Genomic DNA, 12755 nt, shown 5'->3' with positions numbered 1-12755 from the left:
TGAGCAGATCCAGGAGGGTTTCTACCTCTCCTTCCTCGGGAAGGTTGCACACTGGGTGGGCAGTCGCTTCCCGCTCATGATGAGCCTTCATCATGTTCACGTGGAAGGCCTTCCTCCTTCCACGGGCGTGATCCAGGGTGACCAGATAGGTGACGGCATTGAGTTTCTGGTGCACGAAGTAGGGACCTTCCCAGGCTGCCTGAAGCTTGTTCTGTGGTACGGGGACCAGTACCCACACCTTTTGACCCACCTGGTAGGTCCTCTCACAAGCATTCTGGTCGTACCACCGCTTCTGGTCGGCCTGGGCCTGGGCCATATTGTCCTGCACCAGCTTTGCCAAGGCCATCATCCTGTCCCGGTGGCGCACGACATACTCGATGACCGACACCTCGGGGGTGGCCAAATCCCCTTCCCATGCTTCCTTCACCAGAGCCAGGGGGCCCCGTACCCGTCGCCCGTACAGGAGCTCAAAGGGGGAGAACCCCGTTGAGGCCTGCGGAACCTCCCGGTAAGCAAATAGGAGGTGTGGGAGGTAACGCTCCCAGTCTCTCCCGTGGGAGTCGACCAACATCTTAAGCATCTGCTTTAAGGTGCCATTGAACCGCTCACACAGGCCATTAGTCTGTGGGTGATACGGGCTGGCCACCAGATGTTGCACCTGCATTTGCTTACAGAGGGACTCCATCAGCCGCGACATGAACTGGGTCCCTCGGTCGGTGAGCATTTCTTGGGGGAAACCCACTCTGGAGAAGATCTCCAGTAAGGCGGTAGCCACCTTGTCGGCCCGAATGGACGACAAAGCTACCGCTTCCGGGTACCGGGTGGCATAGTCCACTACCGTGAGTATGAAGCATTTCCCGGAGTGGCTGGGAGTGGACAGAGGTCCAATAAGATCACCAGCGACCCTCGAGAAAGGCTCTTCGATGATTGGCAGAGTTACCAGTGGGGCTTTGGGGCGCGGCCCCGCCTTCCCCACCCTCTGACAGGTGTCACACGAACGGCAGTAGGCACCCACCGCGGCTCCCATCCCAGGCCAGTAGAAATGCTGAGCTATCCTGGCCTTGGTTTTAGCGATCCCTAGGTGTCCGGCCATCGGAATCTCGTGTGCGATCCGCAACAATTCCGCCCTGAACGGATAGGGTACCACTAACTGTCGGTCCCTGGGCCACGCCTCCGGTGAACCCTGCTGGACCGTTACCCGGTACAGCCGTCCCTGGTCCCAGACCACGCGCTCGCAGTCTGACTCCATGGGAGGCTGTGCCGCCTGTTCCTTGAGAGCTTTCAGGCTGTCGTCTGCTTCCAACGCAGCCTGAAATTCCTGACTTGATGTGGCCAGAATCGACGAAACTGCCACATCCTCCGTCAGCCCCTCCGGGCATGTCACCTGGCCGCTGTCTGACCCGGCAGACACTTGGTCAGAAGTGGGGAAGCCGTCGGACCTCTGCAAGGCTCCTTGGGCTCCGGCGCTCCCACTCCTGGTGACAGCGGCTATGACCGCTGTGACCGTGGGTAGTGCCTGCTTCCCCTCTGTTTCTGACCAAGCCGCCCGATCAGGCAGGCTTCCTAGGCCTTTGGACATCTCGGATGTGGGGAACTCCTGCCCTGGGGTCTTACCTGGCGGCTCCTCTCTTGGGACACCCCCACCTCCCATGGCCTGTTCCTCCCCCTGCAGTGGGCCTATACTCAGCAGCCTGGATACCCCTGGGAGCCCTACACTGCCGGTAGCTGCCCCCCTCTCCATCCCTGAGCTTCCCTCTACAGAATCCTGCCCGCCCCCTCCCTCACCGGAGGACAAGAGGTCACGGCACGCCGGCTGAGCACCTCTGCGGGCATCCCCACACTCCCCACCTGCTTTCACTAACCCTGTTTGTGTTGTGTCTGTGCAGGTGTTACCCTCAGGTTTCACTCCCTCCTCCTCAGCAGGACACACACTACATACAACATGGTTGGCATTAGCAGCAGACAAATCAATACACTCTTGGGGGGCCGAACTTGGGGGTTCAGAGGGTACATACTGCGATACTAGACGCCCCAAGTCGGTCCCTAATAAAACATTTGCGGGAATATTTGGCGTTACTCCCACCTCCCGCATCCCCCTTCCGGCACCCCAGTCCAAATACACCATGGCAACGGGAAGTGCCGGCTCCACGCCTCCAACCCTGGAGACGGAAAGAGTCTTTCCTGGTACCAAGTCCTGGGGGGACACCACCTCAGGCCGTACCAGTGTTCGTTCAGCGCCCGTGTCCCGCAGTCCCATGACCGCAGAACGGCCTATGGTGACGGGTTGGATGTTGTCCAGGGACCTACCACCACCCCCTCCCACACACAAAACATTGGGCGCTCTCTGGGACTGGGATGGGGTCTTTTGGCGCTGGGGACACTCAGCCCTAAAGTGTCCTGGTTTGTTGCATAGATGACAACGTCTTACGTCTGGTCCTTGCCTGGAGAGGGCAACAGGGGGATACACCCCTTGTGTTCTAGGGGCCGGGGAAACAGGGGCATGACTGGGCTTACCCCCTCTCCAGGTGCTGCTGGCAGACTTCTTCAGCTCAGGCGCCCTATTATTGGCATACTCGTCTGCCAGGGCGGCTGTAGCAGAAGCCCCTGTTGGTTTTCGGTCACGGAGGAACTGTCGGAGGTCCTCTGGGCAGTTCCACAAGAACTGCTCCGTGACGAACAGTTCCTGGACCTCCTGGCGGGTAGTAAGCGCTAGACCCGAGGTCCAGTGCTCTGCGGCTCTCAACAGCGCCCGCATATGATCGGTCCAGGTGTCCTTGGGGCCACGCAGCAGGCTCCGGAACTTCTGGCGGTACGACTCGGGAGTGAGGTTGTACTGCCGGATCAGGGCCCGCTTGATGCAGTCGTAGTTCTGTACCTCCCCGGCAGGTAAGTCCCCCAAGGCATCCAGGGACTTACCCCTCAAACGGGGGGTCAGGTATCTGGCCCACTGATCCCGGGCCAGATGGTGCTGAAGACAGGTCCGTTCAAATGCCACCAGAAAGGAGTCCAGGTCCCCATCCTTCTCCAGTAGAGGGAAGTCCTCAGCTCGGACTTTGGACGACTTGGTCTCCTGATGGGTTGGTTGCTCTAGCGGAAGCCCCCGCTGGGCCAGGTCCAGTTGGTGCTGGCGCTCCGCAGCTCGCTCTGCACGCTCCGCAGCCTCCCGGCGCTCTGCAGCCCGCTCTGCACGCTCCGCAGCCTCCCGGCGCTCTGCAGCCCGCTCTGCACGCTCCGCAGCCTCCCGGCGCTCCGCAGCTTCGCGCTCCTCCTCCGCTGCCTTCTCTGATGCTGCCAGGAGGGTTTTGTAGACGGCATCGCCATGAGACTGGAGACTTGCCATAGCCGCTTGTAAAAGGGCTTGTGATCTGGACAGGCTGGGCTGGGTAGGTGGTGGGCAGCCCACTGCGGGACCGTATACTGGGGACTGGCTCCCTGAGGTGCCCGGGCTGGACTCCTCCTCGCCATGAGTAACAATGTCCTCCCCTCCTGCCACACGGACCGTAGCATTAGCCTCCTGCAGGGTCTTGCTCCTGGTGCCGTCTGCCATCTTGGTAACCGACACCGCTGCAACCCTGAGTTTGCACACACCTTGTTATACTTTTAGCCTGACCGTCTAACGTTGGGCTGACCTTAAGACTCCAGCAGTGGAAGTTACCACTGGCAGTCTTTAGTGCCTGGGAGTAGGGGTCCCACAACACTATTATTCTGCAATCCCACCGCTGCCACCAATGTGATGAAAGCCGGCCGGTGGGTGCAGCTCTCTGGCGCCCCCTTACCTCTCAGGTCAGTCAAGGTACTGCACCTAGAGAAAGTAGTGCCAGGAAGCTGCAACCAGCGCAGGGAACACGGTAGTGTGTTATCCCTTCAACGTCACTAAACCGTAACGTCACTACACAGCACAACTCGCTAGCGCCCTCTTAGCCTCAGGTCAGTCAAGGAACTGCACCTAGGATAAGCGGTCGCCAGGGAGACTGTCCTGTAACCTACTGGGTATCGGGGCCCTCTGTAGTGAGGGCGGTATATATATCTTCCTTGGCCGCGCCAGGAATATATATATCTGAACCTCCGACCGTCCCTACCAGCCTTCCCCAATCCCCAGTTGGTATGCTGCCACCAGTCCCTATTTTAGATATACGCCCAGTCCGTGAATGGGCCTATATCGGGTCAGGAACCAACCCTGGGTAGCGTTTTTGGCTTGAGCCGAGCTCACACGGACGTGCGTTCGTTATGCAGAATAAAAGGCAGGCCCACAATTACTTGAGGTAATTGATTATAATAATACACTAGATACACGATATACAACTAAATATACACAGGTATAAGGTCAGGCTAAACTATACAACAATGGAATACAACACACAGAATCACCACAGCATATCAGTTACCGGTTTCTTGATTTTCTTGTGACGCAGGGAGAGGATTCTGCGGTCGCAGGCACGGTTCTTTGTTACAGGCTGAGGCCTACCACCGCATGGTCAAACTGCTCCTCCCCTTGGTGGCCTCAGCTGGTGCTCAGATGTTCAGCACCCCACTCTTGGGTCAAGACTGACTTATCTCTTGTCTGTCCTGCTATCTTACCTGCCCCGTCCCGCCCACTGCTGGTGAGGTCAGCTGGCTCAGTCTCCACCCTCAGGTCTAACTTCGATCAGAAGCCCAAATTCTATGGAACCCAATAACTTCTTCTGGGATGGTCTCATGATACCCCCAGGGGTTCCCATGGATTCGGGCCGCCGTAACCGACCTTTTGATATCAATTATGATACCATACGGTCCTCAGGAATGGCTCCGCGCTATATCTTGGCTTCCAGAGCACGTACAAACGTCTACCGCGGAGGCTTGTGTGCGCAATGGCTCCGGGACGCCGTGATATTTTTTTATTGGCCCATCCCACGCAACATGCGTGTACTATTCATGTTTCTATATCTTATGCCTCCATGCTTGTGACAGACAAAGAAACTAGTCCTATGGGACAAATGGTCAGGTACAGATAGAAGAAGCACCCCCCCCTGCTGGCTGTGTTTCCTCTCGAAGTCTTTGAAGCTCCTAGCATTCAAGTGTTAAGTAGGCTTCTTATCTTACAGGAGCCTGGATGGGGGGAAACTATCTAGTTGACGTTTTAACAGAAGGTCCCAAGGGTGGGGGCTGCTGAAGTGTGGCCATCCCTGGATATGATTTATCATTACCAAGATGGCGGCTACAGGTTCATCACAGTCAGCAGGCGGGGCGTCGAGCCGCGCCTTAAGAAGGGACATCCCGGCCGGAACCTCTTCCCGGGCGATACTGTGACTTTCACTCGCCACCAGGGGGAGCGTGGGTGGTACGCCCTGGACGTTCACAAAGTGTCTGGGAGTGACGCCACCACGCCCTCAACCTCAGGTGACCGGCTAGCCTCTGTCGGGAGGAATGAGCCTTTCCCTCCACGTGAGCCCCAAGTCTAAAGCAGCCCCGGCTGCTGTAGTTATTGTTTGAAGTTTGACTATTGCTGCTACTTTTGTGTGTTCCTTCATTTATAGAGACTTTGGTCCCTGCGGACTATGGCAGGCGGCGGACTGCATTGTAAATAGTTATGCATCTATTTAGGTGCTCCCTATTGGTTTTATACAAAACCGTGCCTACTTTCTACCTCAGACCTCAGAAGCAAAACCTGTCTGGAGTGGCTTGTGTGGGGGTCCAGCTCCGGATCTTCATGCCCTGCAGCCACCCCAGGGCCCACGAAGAGGGTTTAGGGCAGGTCCCTCTTGCTACTGAACTGACCGTCATCACCTTTAAGCCGTCCGCTGCCTTGATCAAAAAGTCTCTTGTCTTAATTTATAATTTTGCACTTTTATATCTTTATACTTTTATAATTTTATACTTTGCACTTTTGTACTTTTATAACTGTTATGCAACGTTACAAGAAATGTGCCTCCCATAAAGGGATGATAGTTTTACTTGTTATATAAAAAGAAATTTTCCTGGGTACTATTCCTTTGCAGCCCGCGGACGTGCTGTGTTTTACCAGGGGGAAGTGTGGGGCCCCTGAGGGTTCGGCCGCCACAGGAATGCTGCACTTCTTTAATGGAGTGTGGTGTTCCTCCTCTGAGGTAAGCCTGGTGTAATGGTAGTGTTCCAGCCTTTTGCATCCAACACCACACTCCAACAGAGGGAGCTAGTATGCACTAGGTGCGGCTCCCCTGGTTACAAGGAGACTGGGGAACACAAAGTGGTAGGAACCAGTTAGTGGGTGTGGGTGGAGGAACAGTTAGTTAGTGACACTTCTAATTTCATACTTAATAGAATGCCATCTTTGATCTTGCTTGGTCTTTTGGTTCTTCGTCGGTCTGTTCTCTGGTCTCTAACAGTGTGTCTGTCAAGTGGTCGATCCTGTGTGGGCCTGCACCGGCAAGGGACACAGCCCTCGTACCCCGATCTATGGGACGAGAGGTAGGTTGCAGACGAGGAATGTCTCAACCCGGCCAAGTACCAGGATCAAGAAGGCCCGGGAGCTTTAGAGTGTGGCTCCCTAGCAAATGGGTCCCGGGGAGGATGCAGACGGAGTGGAGTACGCCACCTGTCCTCGCCTACCTGATCTATTCAGAGGGATTCCGGCTGCGAGAGGGGTACCGGCCCCCGACCTCGTACTCTATGTCCAGGACGGGAAAGCCCGGTTAGGCCCTGAGGATCCCGCCGGGCCTCGGCTGGAGAGGAATTGCCACCTGAGCCCTACACCTGAGAGGAGCTCAGAGGGAGACCCGGCCTATCTACACACGCACAGACGGGAAAGGGTAAAGTCTGTAGTGCAGGAACACTCTGGTGTAGGGATGCTACCTCACACTGGACTTCCTCGAAGGTAGTCGGACCCCCGTCCCTGGTGGCCGCAGGACTCCGCGAGGAGCAGGGAGAAGCCTTGCGCTGCTTATGAGAACTGTGAGTAAAGCCTTGGAAATTCATCCCTATGGCCTCCGGACTGTTCATTACGCGCCATACCACGTGACGCGGTGCCCGCACTCCCCGCGCTACTACTACTACCCCCTTCATCCTGCCTTGCCTGCCCTGAGGCCGCGCTCCGCCTGTGGGGAGCAGCGAGAACTTTAGCCGCCATGACATCGGGCCTCAGCGAACTGTAGCGGCGCTGGTGGCGCATCACCAGACACCACAGGTGGCGTAGTCGACAATTACCACTCAACCCGGAAAGCCCTAACATCATTTTCAATGTGACGGCCCTGGGCACGGAACGGGTCCAGGCCACGACTGCATCCCCGTTCTCAACATCTGACCCGGCTCCGAGTACCCCATCTTCCCAGGGCAGGGCTTGCGAGCGTCACACACACGTGGCAGTTTTATGTAAAGCATTGTAGGTTTGAAGTTGTTTTACTAGTTTCGAGGTCAATAACAAAACCCACAAAACATGATATTGATTATAAAAAAGCAATACAATTTAAAGTGTGGATTTTATTTTGCAGACTCACAACTGACAGGTTGCTACGTGTCCTGTCTAGGTATATACTGTAAGGGCTCGTTCACACGTCCGATTTTCTCAGACGAGTGTTACTCAGATAGCACTTTTACCTAGGAAATGTATTCAATGGGGTTAAGCACATGTCCGATTTTTTTCCTCAAACCGAAAATATCAGAGACACTTCCGATTTTGATTCGAGTTTTGGCAATGGAAGTCTATGGGTCTGTGAAAAAATTGGACCGCACTCAGATGACATCCAAGTGTGGTCTGATTTTCATGGACTTTCGGAATGGAGAAGGTAGAGAAACTTGTTTTTTTTCTCTCCACGTCCTGATGCCACTCAGACCACACTCTGATCAGAATAATTGGTCCGTTTTTCTCATAAGTCGTAATAGTGACGTCTGGATGAGCCCTAGGTTAAATAGTCCTGAATCAGAAGTGATAGAGTTTACCTACTCTGATTCTACTTTTTAAAAATGTCTGGCATATCCTGGATGGATATGTCTGATAGGTGCACGTTTCATGACATCCAGCGGAGAGGTGTCCTACTCCAATAATGTCAGGGTTACAGAGAGGAAAGACTCGAGCCGTCAGACTTCACCCTGTAGATACAAGAATTTCTTCCATTTCCATCCTAACATCAAGATGAGACTAGAAATAAGGAATTGAAACATAAAGTACATTATAGATTTACATAAATTGTCACTATGAAATGGTTAAGCTTTCTGTATGGAAACCCCCATTTGAAAGGGCTCGGGGTTCCCCTCTGCTTTCATTTACTTTCTTTTTGTACAGGGCAAGAGAGTGGAACATTTTAAAAATCTAGTAATTTATGCCCTCTCCCATGTGAATGGGCTTCACAGGAAATAACTTTTTCTGCTAAATTTCTATTTAAAAGTGACTAAGAGATATCAGGATCAGGACCAGTGCAAAGACGTTGTATAGGGTTTTTTTTTTAAAGGGAATCTGTCATGTGAAAAAATGCTATTAATCTGCAGATATGGGGTTAATCAGCAGGTTAATAGTGTTCTGAACCTGCCAGGCGCAGGAACTTAGACCCCCGCTGCCAAGAGGAAATTAACTTTATTTGTCTCACCAGTGTTCGGCGTTCAGTCACAGGGGTGGCGGCGGTGCGGATTCAGTCACCGCTCTGCATATAGAGAGCAGCTTCACCAATCTGATATTGATGACCTATCCTAAGTATAGACCGTCAATCAGGGCCGGACTGGGTCAAAAAAGCAACCCTGCCACACAAACCCCACCAGCCCACATACTATAAGGGTATGTGCACATGGTTGGTATTGGCAGCGCTTTGTATACTTTATGCTGCGTCCATGTGTTCATTGAACCATGCGGATTCACTGCATCTTATACATTGCACTGATAGAATTTCTCTTGCGGTGACTAGCATCTCCGCAAGCGAAATTGACATGCTGCGGTCTGGAAAGACGCACCACATATCCATGTCCGCGGATGATCCGCAGGAGCATGGAGGCGCATAGTGGACATGGGATTTCTACAAATTCAATCCTCTATGCTGTAACATCTGGCTGCGTGCAATCCGCAGCAATTACTGATCGTGTGCATGTACCCTATCACTCATTACCCCCGATCAGTGAATTTTGCTTTACTTTGTCGTGCCCCTCACTCTCCTAAAAGGAGTTATTTGAAGAGCCGCATGTGAATGGCGCCACAGTGCGTATGATCGGCCGCAGCACCATTTACATGGTGCTCTACAGAGCTCTGATTCAGTCATGGGGGTCCCAACAGTCAGTCCAGAGTAGAGGGGATTACTTGGGATAATCAATTTAAACAGGTTTTTCAATATTTATTTTTATTTGGCCATAGTAATATTGAAAATACTAAACCAATATTGACGCCTCTCCGAGAAGTGGTACTGTGCAGTGCATATATATACAGGACAGAATAAGTGGTACTGTGCAGTGTATATATACAGGACAGGTGAAGTGGTACTCTGTAGTGTATATATACAGGACAGGAGAAGTAGTACTGTGCAGTGTATATATACAGGACAGGAGAAGTGGTACTGTGTAGTGTATATATACTGGAGAGGAGGAGTATTACTGTGCAGTGTATATTTACAGGACAGGAGAAGTGGTACTGTGCAGTGTATATATACAGGACAGGAGAAGTAGTACTGTGCAGTGTATATATACAGGACAGTAGAAGTGGTACTGTGTAGTGTATATATACAGCAGAGGAGGAGTGGTACTGTGCAGTGTATATATACAGGACAGGAGGAGTGGTACTGTGCAGTGTATATACACAGGACAGGAGAAGTGGTACTGTGTAGTGTATATATACTGGAGAGGAGGAGTATTACTGTGCAGTGTATATTTACAGGACAGGAGAAGTGGTACTGTGCAGTGTATATATACAGGACAGGAGAAGTAGTACTGTGCAGTGTATATATACAGGACAGGAGAAGTGGTACTGTGTAGTGTATATATACTGGAGAGGAGGAGTATTACTGTGCAGTGTATATTTACAGGACAGGAGAAGTGGTACTGTGCAGTGTATATATACAGGACAGGAGAAGTAGTACTGTGCAGTGTATATATACAGGACAGTAGAAGTGGTACTGTGTAGTGTATATATACAGCAGAGGAGGAGTGGTACTGTGCAGTGTATATATACAGGACAGGAGGAGTGGTACTGTGCAGTGTATATACACAGGACAGGAGAAGCGGTACTGTGCAGTGTATTTATACAGGACAGGAGAAGTGGTACTGTGCAGTGTATGTACACAGGACAGGAGAAGTGGTACTGTGCAGTGTATATATACAGGAGAGGAGAAGTGGTACTGTGCAGTGTATATACAGGACAGTAGGAGTGGTACTGTGCAGTATATATATACAGGACTGGAGAAGTAGTACTGTGCAGTGTATATACAGCACAGGAGAACTGGTACTGTGCAGTGTATATATACAGATATATATATGCAGATAAACTCAGACTCCACACAGAATGCATGACTCACTGATACACAATGGTACACTAACAACAGTAGCCAGGAAGCCCATTTTATGACCTAACAGACCAGCCCACCGGGCATCTGCCCGATAAGGCAGATTAGCAGTCCAGGCCTGCCATCAATATTAAGTACAGAACAACCCCTTTAAAATTAGCCCTTCCACTTCCCTTATTTTATACATTTACTCCTTTCTGACATTTGTGGTAATAGTACGTCCTTGTGCCCTGGGCCTATTGGGCCAGGGACGTACTATTACTGCATAATGGGATCGTGCCTGCACACAAGTAGTGCAGGGCGATCGCCGCCGGGTGTCAGATGATTGTCACAGCTGACACCCGGTACTATGTGCAAGGAGCGGTCGCGCACCGCTCCCTGCACATTAACCCCTGAAATGCAGTGATCAAAGTCGATCGCAGCATTTCACGAGCACGGGGAGGTAAGCGCCGATACTTACCTCCTCTCATGATGACATCTGGGTCACCAGACAAGAGGAAGTTACTTTGATCATGCACAGTGCGCAAAGTAACTTCTCCCTGTGCAGCGCTGACAGGCTGTATAGCACAGGGATGCTGCTGCATCACTTTGCTATACAGGTGATCAGACTGCAAAAAGTGAAAGTCCCATAGTGAGACAATGTGTAAAAGTAGGAAAAGTGTCAGAAAGTGAAATTTTTTTTTTCTATAAAATACTTTTTATTGTGTTGTGTAAAGGCGCCAAAATATTAAAAAACAATATAAATGTGGGACTGCTGTAAACGTACTAACCCGAAGAATAAAGCTACTTTTTCAATTTTACCACACGCAGAACAGCATAAAAAAAAAAAAAGATTCTTCCCAAAAATCAGAATAGAAAGCGATCAAAAAATGTCACGTGCCCGAAAATTATACAAAGAAAAACGTCAGCTTGTCCCGTAAAAAAACAAGCCGTCACATGACTCTGTCGGCCGAAATCTGGAAAATTATAGCTCTCAAAATATGTTGATGCAAAAACTAGTCTTTGCAAAAAAAATGTTTTTTTTTAGTGTGTGACAGCTGTCAATCATAAAAACCTGATATCAATCTGGTATTATTGTCATCGTACCGGCCCGAAGAATAAAGTCGTCTAATCACTTATACCGCATGAGGAACGGCGTAAAAAATAAACTCTAGGGTTAGGGTTGTGGCGAATTGGGGCCCTAGTGTTTATCGTGTGACAAGGGTAACTAGAAATTTATAATGTGTCCATCATAAAAGAAAGAATGCACTTCATGAAGATGCCGAAACCAAAAAATGTAACATATAATGCGAGATGCAGATATAACTGAGCTTCATTCATCAGATATAAGTCATATTTTGTGCATTGTGCATGGTAAAGGTAAATTCCTCTTTTCTCTCCTGCAGCTCCACTGGACAGTGTATCATCGATGGAAGTGAATATTGACTCACTGGAACTGTCTGAACCACTGGACATTAGTGAGCTGGAACCCAGCGATGCTTTTCACCAGTCTGAAGACCCCATGAGCCCGTTAGTTACTCCTGGTTAGTAATATACTCTTTAATTAGGTTGTCAAAAGTTTAACATAAACATACAGGGGACAGAGTAATATAAAGTAATAGCAAATAATCAACTTTCATAGAACTAAAAACAGGTTCAGATTAAATTTTAAATAAATAGATGTAGCCTGGAAGCCCCTCTGTAATGGCAGTCTAGCGGTGTAATATATACCACTCTCTATAAAAGCAGTCTGGCAGTGTATTCTATACCTCCTATATAACAGCAGTCTGGCAGTGTATTCTATACCTCCTATATAACAGCAGTCTGGCAGTGTATTCTATATCTCCTACATAACAGCAGTATGGCGGTATATTCTATACCTCTCATATAACAGCAGTCTAGCAGTGTATTCTATACCACCGTATATAATGGTAGTCTGGCGGTGTATTCTATACCTCCTATGTAACAGCCGTCTAGCAGTGTATTCTATACCTCCTATGTAACAGCCGTCTAGCAGTGTATTCTATACCTCCTATGTAACAGCAGTCTGGCGTATATTCTATACCTCCTATATAACAGCAGTCTGGCGGGTATTTTATACCTCCCATATAACAGCATCTGGCAGTGTATTCTATACCACTATATATAATGGTAGTCTGGCGGTGTATTCTATATCTCCTAAATAATAGCAGTTTAGCAGTGTATTCTATACCTCCTATTTCTATTCCTCCTATATAACAGCAGTCTGGCGGTGTATTCTATACCTCCTATATAATAGTAGTCTGGCTGTGTATTCTATACCTCCCCATATAATAGCTGTCTGGTTCTGTATTTTATACCACCTTGTAG

General features: G+C 50.2%; 1 protein-coding gene across 1 annotated transcript in view; it reads left to right on the top strand.

Annotated features, from left to right (window-relative positions):
* The window catches only part of LOC141258036 (dysbindin domain-containing protein 2-like), a 50293-nt gene that overhangs the window by 19221 nt on the left and 18317 nt on the right, over window positions 1–12755 (top strand). The window contains exon 3 of the mRNA XM_073673040.1: window positions 11813–11950. Within this exon, the coding sequence (XP_073529141.1) occupies window positions 11813–11950 (138 nt within the window). The remainder of the gene's footprint in view (window positions 1–11812; window positions 11951–12755) is intronic.

This window comes from Phyllobates terribilis, unplaced genomic scaffold (genome assembly GCF_046119375.1).
Source record: "Phyllobates terribilis strain yellow unplaced genomic scaffold, ASM4611937v1 Scaffold_3__8_contigs__length_932513732, whole genome shotgun sequence".
Classification (NCBI taxonomy): Eukaryota; Metazoa; Chordata; class Amphibia; order Anura; family Dendrobatidae; genus Phyllobates; species Phyllobates terribilis.
The sequence above is the reverse complement of the archived record's forward strand: the minus strand, read 5'-3'. Positions and strand labels throughout refer to the sequence as shown.